General features: G+C 53.1%; 1 protein-coding gene across 1 annotated transcript in view; it reads left to right on the top strand.

The window, feature by feature from the left end:
• SCARA5 (scavenger receptor class A, member 5) overlaps positions 1-9,471 on the top strand; it is a 33,994-nt gene that overhangs the window by 8,989 nt on the left and 15,534 nt on the right. The window contains exons 3-4 of the mRNA XM_010134460.1: positions 1,233-1,907; positions 7,879-7,959. Coding sequence (XP_010132762.1) covers positions 1,233-1,907; positions 7,879-7,959 — 756 coding nt within the window. The remainder of the gene's footprint in view (positions 1-1,232; positions 1,908-7,878; positions 7,960-9,471) is intronic.

Genomic DNA, 9,471 nt, shown 5'->3' on the forward strand with positions numbered 1-9,471 from the left:
CCGCCAGTCCAACCTCGGGTACCCAGTGCCACTGCTGCGGGTGGCCCTGAGCTGGGGAGGGGGTCTGGACCCCTTTGCCTGTGCACGTCTTCTTCACCCTCTCTTTGCTCCTGCAATTTTAATTCAAACCACATGGCTTCACTCGGCTTCTCCTCTGTGGAAATGAGTGGATGAGCTGCCAGGCCGGTCCCGCGCCAGCATGCAGCATCGTGCCAGCTGAAGCCCCACCACAGTTTAAAGAACAATGGAGATGGTTTATTTTATTTTATTTTATGTTAAATTCTCATTATTTGTGTGGTTTTGGCTTTGAGTCCCCCACCTCGAGCTGAGCTGGAGATCCAGGATCAACGCAAAGCAGAGGGAGAAGATGTTATTCCCCTGCCTGGATCTAGTGTTTTTGGGGTGCACTGGGGTGATGGGGGCCAAGATGGGGCTTCACTGGGTGCTACTGGGCTTTCTGGGCAGGGCATTGCTGGAGCAATACTAGAAGCTGCTAAGAGCAAGAGGTTCCCCCAGCTTTCCAGGTTCTCTCTCTCAACCCCACCTCAGAGATCTGGAGCTGGTGTGAGGCCAGGAGAGGTGTGGGGTGGGTGTCTGGATGGGCAGGAGCTCTCTGCCACCAGGGATGAAGAGGCAGGGGGTGAAGGATGCACCTGACCCAAGGTAGGTTTCCTCCCTCAGGAGGAGCCCTGGCAGCCCCAGGATGCTGACAGCAAACTGCACCCAGAGCCATGGAGACCTGCCGAGCTAGCCTGATGGTCTTCACTAGAGAGCAAGGGGCTGAGCTCAGGTCCAAGGCCAGTGGCCAGAAGGGAATCGTCAAAATTCAAATTAAAACCCCAGTGCGGGGAGAAGCAGACTGTAAGGTCTGTTTTTAGAAAGCAGATGCTGTTAGCAGCCAGCCCTCCAACACGGGCCAGGTGGAACCACGGGGCAGGGCTTTGTAGCATGGTGACCCATCTGGCAAAGCCAGAGCCTTTGCTGTCCTTCCTGAGCGAGATGCCTCCTTCTCCAGCCCTTCAGCAACCAACATTCTTCTCCAGCTGTGGAGGAAACAGTGAGGCTGATGGGTTGAACCTTTTGGGGTATGAGGTTGGGTTTCCACCTCCAAGCACCAAGGAACAAGGGGATGTCCAAGCGCTGCTTGGGTGGAGGCAGGGTTGCACCTCTCAGGAGTGTCCCCACCTCAATGGGATGGTTTCTGATGTCCCACTCCTCTCCATCTCTTGCAGTCTCCAGGCCACAGACATCCCCCGAGGACCTGAAGGTGCTGATGGGGAACGTCAACCACCTCAACGAGAGCTTTCGGGACATGCAGCTGAAGCTGCTGCACCTACCTCTGAAGGGGGACGTGCTGGATCACATCTGGAGGCTCCAGGACCTCCTGCAGAACCACTCGGACTCCTTGTTCCTCATGACGGGGTCATTGCAGAAGCTGGAAGGGCTTCTCTGGAGTCTGCAGACCCAGGCCAGCCAAACTGACAAGGCAGTGTCCAACCTCTGGGACAGCTTGACCCAGCAGAGTGATGTGGCTCAGCAGGAGATGTACAAGCTGTCTGTGGAAGGCAACAGCAGCCGGCTGCTGCTGCAGCACCATGACCACCTCCTGAGCCACCTGGGCAGCAGGGTGGAGAGCCTAAGCGACCAGGTGACAACAATGAGTGGGGCTGTGGACACCATGAACAGGACCTTCTCTTACGATGTGAACATCCACCATACCCGCATCCAGGACCTGCAGGTGCTGATCAGCAATGCCACTGAAGATGCCCGGCAGATGCGCCTCATCCACATAGCCATGGAGGAGCAGCTGAAGCATGAGCTGGCCATTCTCAACAATGTGACAGAGGACCTGCGGCTGAAGGACTGGGAGCACTCCATCGCCCTGAAGAACATCTCCGTGATACAGGGTAAGCTGAGAACCTCTTGTAAGCAGCTCCCTCACCGGTGCATGAAGCTTTTGTGAGGAGGGGAATGTCCTCAGTGCATTGGGTGGTGGTGAACATGGTCCCAGTGGCATGTCGATGTCCTGTGGGGATGTCTCAGGTATTCTTTGGTGTATCAAATCCACCAGGGACCACTGTTCAGGTGTGGTGTTCAGGTGTCTCTGTCATCTTGGGCTCTTGGATTCTCCAAATGCTCCTCCTATCTCTGTTAGTAAGAAAGCTCCCAAAGTTCCTTCGTGATGCCAGGAAATACTCTAGCAGGTCCCTCCTGACCGTGAAAGTGAATCAGACCAAGCGTGGCAGAAATGGTGGGGCTTATGTCCTGCTTTGTACTGCAGTGGTCAAGCAGAAGGGTGCCCACCAGTACCCTCAGGCATCATCAATCTCATCACTCACTTCACTGTACATTCTCTTTACTCCATTTTACCCCTCACATCTTCTCCTCCTTTACCACCCTCAGCGCCTCCCAAATCATAGAATCGATCACAGCCTGGTTTGGGTGGGGAGGGACCTTCCAAGCTCACCCAGTGCAACCCCCTGCAGGGAGCAGGGACATCTGCAACTAGAGCAGGTTGAGCAGAGCCCCAAGGGCCAACCTGAGCTCCAGCGCTGCCAGGGATGGGGCTTCTCCCACCTCTCGGGGCAACCTGGGACAGGGTCTCACCAGCCTTATTGTGGTAACCCATCTCTGATAACTCTTGACCATTGACCCAGTTTTGGGAGTTTTGGGTTTGGGTTTTTTTTTTTTTTTTTTGGACAGACATTGGACTCCACTAACTGGAATGGTACAAGAGGTTAATCTGCTAGAAATATGATATTTTATAGCTTAGAAACAATAGAAATATTTTAAACTATCTCAAACATATATCTCATTTCTATGGTTACCTCAGTAATCCTCCTCTCGGCCTGTGAAACATCTACTCCCTTTTTCTTCATTATCTGCAAGGTCCAGCTGTTTGTCACACCATTATCTCATGAGCGTAGCTCTATGGCCGGAGTTAACCATCTGCTTGGCCCTTTCTTCCTCTCTGATGTCAGGAATTTCCAGCTGTTTCATATCTTACTGCCTTGCTGCTGTGGGATCACCCGCTTCTCTGCATCCCACAGCACTCGATCTCCTGGGACAGCCCAGCTCCCAGGAGAGTGGCTCAGGTGGAGATGCCCATATCTGCTGTGGTGGACCCCAGACCAGTTGCAGGGGGAGGGTCTCCCTGAACTGCACCAAGGGAGAGGTGGCTTTTGCTCCAAAGATCACAGAGGCTGAAGTAGGAGTGGAAGTGAGGGGAGCTGCGGTCCTTGGGAGCAGATTGGCTTTGTGAGGTGATGGGGTGGAGAAGGGGCTGGGCTTTTCAGGAACAGGGTGTGATGGGAGCCAGCAAAGTCATGAGCATCTTCGTGATTTATGGCACAAGAGCTAAGGGTTCAGTGGATGGAATGGTGGCAGCAAGCCCAGGGGAGGCTCAGCCCTTTCCCGTATGCCATCATCTCACCTGGCTGGAGCTCCTTGCTGCAGGACTTTGTGGAAGCAGAAAACCCAAGCAGGTCCAAAACGAGCTGGACAAATTTAGGCAGGACACATCCACGGCTGTTAAATGCCGTGATCTGATCACAGTCCCAGCGAATGAACTGGCCATGGGAGGGAGGAAAACCGTGAAGAAACACGGAAAAGCCCAGTGCAAGCTCTTGGGGATAGAGTGAGAGGGTGGGGGGCAGTTGGTGTCCCACTTCTAGACTGCTGCACCTGAGGAGATGCAGTGGTCTGTTGCTCATTTCTGGTGCTTCCAGCTGAAATACCAGTTGGGGAACTGGGGTACTGACATCAAGGCACTTGCTCACTCTGACCATCTGCTGACCTAAGAGGGAACAGATGTGGTTTGAACCACGTATCTTCATCTCCCTGTCCAGGCCAATCATCACCCTTGGTTGGTGATGACAGCAGCTCACTCGGGTCATTTCCCCGGTCCTTGGAGGATGTTGGATCCAGATGCCTGGTTCGGGGCTGCTGGAACATTGCACCCACTGCTTTGAGGTGTTCACCCACCTCAGTACCCTCTCTTCCCACCCAGTGCCATGGGGAGGATGTCACCTTGTCTTGGATGAAGTGACTGAGGAAGGGGACCGTCATGGAGCCTGATACCCCACGTTACTCCAATTCACATAAGCAGAAAACAAAACAATTCCCCTCCCAGTGGGTCGGCACCCGATTTATCAGCCACAGCCCTGACACATTCCTGGCATCCCTGACTTCTCTCTCCCCATCCCTCCTTCTACCTTGCTTTCTGCCAGCAGCGATGGGTCACAGATAAGTTGAGGAGCCTTGGGCCCAGCTGGCTTTACCCTGGCTCCAAAGATCCTTGGATGGATCCACATCATGCTCCTGTCTGGATTTGCACCCCCAGATGCAGAGCTGTGTGCTCAGGGGTCTGTTTTCCCTCCCCCAAGACCTCTGCTACCTCGGGCTCTGGCTTCTGAGGCTGTTTGCTGGTGATGACAGCTCTGGGAGGTCCCAGGCTCGTCTCCAGCAGCCGACTACGCCAAGCAGCTCGCGTGTCTCAGAGAGGGCTTGGCCTCACAGCGCGGAGGGGCTCCGGGCCTTAAATAATGGTGTCACCAGGAGGGAGGGTGCCCGGGACCCACCGCCTGCCTGGATCTGCTCACACGACTCACTGGGTGGGATGCGCTGGCTCCCAGCAGGTCCAGTGGGGTGGTTGCAAGGGTCCCATCTGGCTGTCAGATCTGTGGGCATCATGGAAGCCCCATCCCGATGGTTTGGGAGGGTTTCTTCTCCTCCACAGCTGCAGCAAGGAGCCCAGCCCTGTGCAGGCAGGAGGGTGAAGCAGGGCTGTATCTGGGCTGGGGTTTTCTTTCCCAAGTGTAAACGCCAGACACCGTGGGGTGTGGACCAGCTTGGCACAGTGTCTGCAGTGCTGCTCAGCCTCTCCCAACCGATCCTCCCAGTGCTTCTTCGTCCTCCACCCCAGCTGCTCCTTGCGTCCCATCCCACCAGCTGTCCCTGGGGAGAGGACCATCTCTGCTCATGTAGCTGGCTGGAGCCAAGAGGAGCTGTTCTGGTGGCTCACCACTGTGGGAATAGATTTGACAGATGAACGCCGAAACCTTGGAGCCAGCAAACAGGATCAGCCCAACCATTTGCCCATGCCCAAGCCCTGTTTCTAACCCGAGGCATTAAGGAAAGGGAATAAGGGATGATGTGTCTCTTCCCTGGCTGTGTTCTCCCAGCCTCCAGCTCTTACGGAGCAGATGGGATTGCCTGTTGCCCCAGGTCATCCTCCATGAAACTTAGTTTCCTTCATGTCTGTCCATGCCCTTGACCTCCCTGATGTCCCATGGGTTGGTTTTCTGAGATGGTAAAAGAGGTGGGGTGAGGTGGGGTGAGGTGAGGTGGTGGCAGAGGACCGGGGGGCTGTACGGTAGAAGCTGATTTTAAGCAAGAAGGACAGTTCCAACCACCATCCCAGCAAGAGGTGCCCTGAGCAGGCAGCTCCCGTGTCCCTTCCAGGGTAACAGAACTGAGGTGGGACCTAGCATGGGTTATTTTCCAGACTGCCCATAAAACCAGAGCAGATGGGAGTTGTCGGACCTGCCCCCGCACAGGGGACCTGAGCCGAGCTGTGCTAAAGCCGGTGTGGGGGAAACAAGACATTTTGTGTCAGCAGTAATTTTGCTCCTGTGTCATTGGTGTGGGACCCCTTCCCTTTGGAGAGGACACTTGGAGCAAAGTCTGGGTGACTTGAGGAGACCTTTCCTCAGTGTCTCCCACTGCAGATGTTTCCAGGGTTGCTTTTAGTTTTGCTCGCGGTGCGAAAGTATCTGTTCTGTTTAAGAAAGTGGTTTTCAGCAGCCCAACATTTGCTGTGCTGGGGTGCAGCAGGGGAGGGAAGAACTTGACCCAAACCCAGGAGCATGCCTGGGTCAAGCAGAGCTTCCACTGCTCATCCTGGGGCACCTGGAACCTTGGGGCAGGAGATATGTTAGAAAAATCTCTTTGCTTTGGTACGCCCACTGCTACCCATTGAAGTCACCATCACCTCCATAAAGCCAAGAACCTCTGGCTTTCTGCAATGCCTGTAGGCTGTAATTAAAGGTATCAGCCTATTTTAATATGTCCTCCATTAGTTATTTCTGAAGGGGCTGGGTGAGATGGAGCAGCCTAAACATAGCCATCACTCCACATTAAGAAAATGGTGTGACTTGACCTCCCTCTTGCTCTTTTGGGGCAATGGCTATGCCTGACACTGTCTATTTACGCAGTCATGTCCTCCCTATTGGTTATTTATTTGCCCATCTCTTCGCTTTTTCAGACTCCAGCAGACAAGTAAGAGGATTTCAGAACATGTAGGTATACAGTAAGGGCGGTGAGACCCTGGCCCAGGTTGCCCTGAGAGGTGGAAGAAGCCCCATCCTTGGCACCATTGGAGGTCAGGTTGGCCCTTGGTGCTCTGAGCAACCTGCTCTAGTTGCAGATGTCCCTGCTCCCTGCAGGGGGTTGGACTGGATGAGCTTGAAGGGTCTCTTCCCACCCAAACCAGTCTGTGTTTGTATTATTTGATGGATGTTGTGTCTTTAAGGCTATGGAAATGAAAACCATTTCAGCAAACGTCCCAGCACCTTCATAAAGCCCACACCTGGACTGGCTCCTGCTCTATGTCCCCCGTGAAGCAACTCTTGAACATTGCTAGACTTTCTCCGTCATGGACAATCCTGCCTCTCCCTGGGTTGGCTGCTCGTAGTTTCTCTTGTTCCCACCTGAAAACACCTCCTCATTGCACTCAGCTCTCCTGGGTGCCCATCATTCTTTGCATCCCTTTCTTTTGACAACCGCAGAATATGTCCCCAGGGTCTAGGGTCCATCCCCATATTCTCTCAGAGCCCAGAGATGTGCATCACCTCGGGAAGAGGAACCCCAGGGCAAGCTAATGCATAGTCCTCTCCCAACGCACAACCATCCCCAGCTTGGGATCTGAGCTTGCTGTGGTTCATCTCCTCAGGAACCTACTAATTTCTGCATAATATTTGCAGATCCTAATCACTCATTTGTTAGGACTCTCAACATCTCCCCTCATCCTCTCCTGATCCTTCTACTTTACCATGTCACCCGTGGCCCCGCCTGGCTGTTTGTCTTCTGCACGACCGTGAGATTATGGCTTTGGGGGGTTTCTAGGAAAACAGTGTTTGAACCATTCCTAATTATCACCTTGGCTTGGTAGGACAAAGGCCAGATGACTTCCCCAGGCCTCTCCCTGCCCTATTTTCTATCATCCCATGAGTCTTGCGTTGTGTTTTTTTCCCTTTCTGTTCAAATTCTTTCTTCCAATGGATTTAGCTCATAATTGTTTTCAGCTTTGTGGACTTGGCCCTGGGCAGACTGAGGTTTATAATTCTATTCCTGGGTTGGACTTTCTGCTCACTCACGAGAGTTTACACCAAAAAACAATCACTGATGGCCAGATCCCAATGAGATCAGTGATGCAAACCCTTGTCTAAGGGTTCATTACAATACTTCCAAAATGTTTTGGGTTGGTTTTTTTTTCCCCTTTATTTCTTAACTTTATTTCATTGGAGGTGTCACAGCTTTGGGTCAAAAGGAAATTCTGGGAGACTGGAATTTGCCCCAGAGACATTTCCCTGAAGATGGAACCGCAAGAGCTACAAGGTGAAGTTTTCTGGCACACAATAGGTTGATGGAGTCATGTTTGGCCTTTAAAATCCACAGATTGTAAAAAGCGGCTGCTGGGGAGCTCCCTCGCTGTCGCTTTGCTCCTGTCTGCAGGGGTCTGTGTTTATTAGAGGTCCCTGGACACCCGATAAATGACAACAGTGGTAAAGGATGGGTGGGTGGTTGCACACATGCATCTGCTGCATAGCTGCAAAGCTGGAGCGCGGTGACTGCACTCAAATACCTGTTGTGTTTCAGGGCCACCAGGACCCAAAGGAGACCAAGGCAATGAAGGGATGGAGGGTGAACCTGGTCTTCCCGGCCTGCCTGGGCTGCGAGGTAAGGAACAATACATCCAGGGCATCCATAACCTTGCAACTCTTCACCCAAAGTCCATAGAGTCAACGGGATGCTTCCTGGTGACTTCCCAACCTGTCCCTTGGGACCTTGCTGGCCATATACAAACCCTGAAGAACAACAGGATGACTCTGCTACCTAATCTCCTGCCAGACTGCCTGCCTGAAGGGGCAAAAAGTCTCTCTCATCTCCCAGCTGATCCCAGGACAAGGAGAGCTGCAAAGGTCCATAACCTGCAGGTTGATGCTCCCAGGCTCCTTTGACGCAGTCACCCAGCCCAGGACCTGGCCACCGCCTCACTAAAGCTCACTAAAGCCAAGCCCTTACAAGGCACCAGGGCTGGCCCTGCTGCCTGCACCCACCCACCCACCTTCTCCCCACCCCAGCAGGACACAGGGATCCAGCATGGGGTCTCTCCAGCCTGGCAGAGGGGACTCGGCCACTGCCTGAAGCTCTGAGGCTTTTCATAGGACATTTTTTTCCAATGTGAAGAAAGCCATTCCCCCCCACCCCTTCTTATTTCCAACCATTGTTTTTGAGAGAAATTCAATTAAAACCACAGAAGACACCCCCCACTCTGAGAAACAGGGCTCAGCTTGAGCCTCTTTCTAATTTGGAGGCAAACCTAGAAATACGGCTTTGCAGCCAAGAGCCAGGGGTGGCACAGAGGTGGTGGAAGATCCCCTTTGGTGAGGACTTGCTGTCCTCAAGAGGTTCTTTCCAGCTGAGGCAACAGGATCCATCCTGCTTGAGGCATGAACCTCCTTCTCCATCCCAAAGGATGTCCAGCCCCAACTTCTCTTTGACTGCTGAAGACATGACCCACGTAGGACTGTTGGTGTCAGAGCCATTTCAGCGCCCCAGCTCCCGCACCTGAGCTGCTGGTACTGGGCTGGACTTAAAACCTCATCGTTTGGTACTCCGTTTCCTCCTGCTCCCCGGTGGACAGCAGGACCAGCCAAGTGAGGCAGAGCCAGCCTGGAAACCTGATCGCTCTCTGAAAGCCCTTCTCAGCGCTGGCTGCCCGGTTCGTTTCACCCACAGCTGTATTTTTTTTATTTGCGTTGACAGATTCATGGCTGTTTTTCTTGGGTGTAACAAGCATCAGAAATATATCGTCTGGCTTCTTTCTTTTTTTGTGTGGGATTTTTTTTTTTTTGTTTAAACCGAAAAACAAAACAATCTCTGGAGGCTTCACCTTCAGGAGGAGTTGCTGAAAAGGCCGCTATTTTTAGGTCTTTCTCTGTCCTGCTTTCTCTGGTACTTTTCTGGATGTGGTCATCAGCTCTTCAAGGACGGAAAGCTCAGGTTCATGTGCTGGCAAGATGTTGTAAAGCATCCCTGGTAAATCTGCTCTTGCACAGCGGATCTGTCATCCTGCCTCTGCCCCAGCTCCTCCACCCAAACTCATTGCCAGGTCCTGACACGTTGCAGCATCTCCCCTGGGATGGAGGCAAGGTGTTGGCTGGATGCAGCCGGGAAAGAGCTAAGCCC

The sequence above is a fragment of the Buceros rhinoceros genome, unplaced genomic scaffold (genome assembly GCF_000710305.1).
Source record: "Buceros rhinoceros silvestris isolate BGI_N320 unplaced genomic scaffold, ASM71030v1 scaffold1664, whole genome shotgun sequence".
In the NCBI taxonomy this organism is placed as follows: Eukaryota; Metazoa; Chordata; class Aves; order Bucerotiformes; family Bucerotidae; genus Buceros; species Buceros rhinoceros.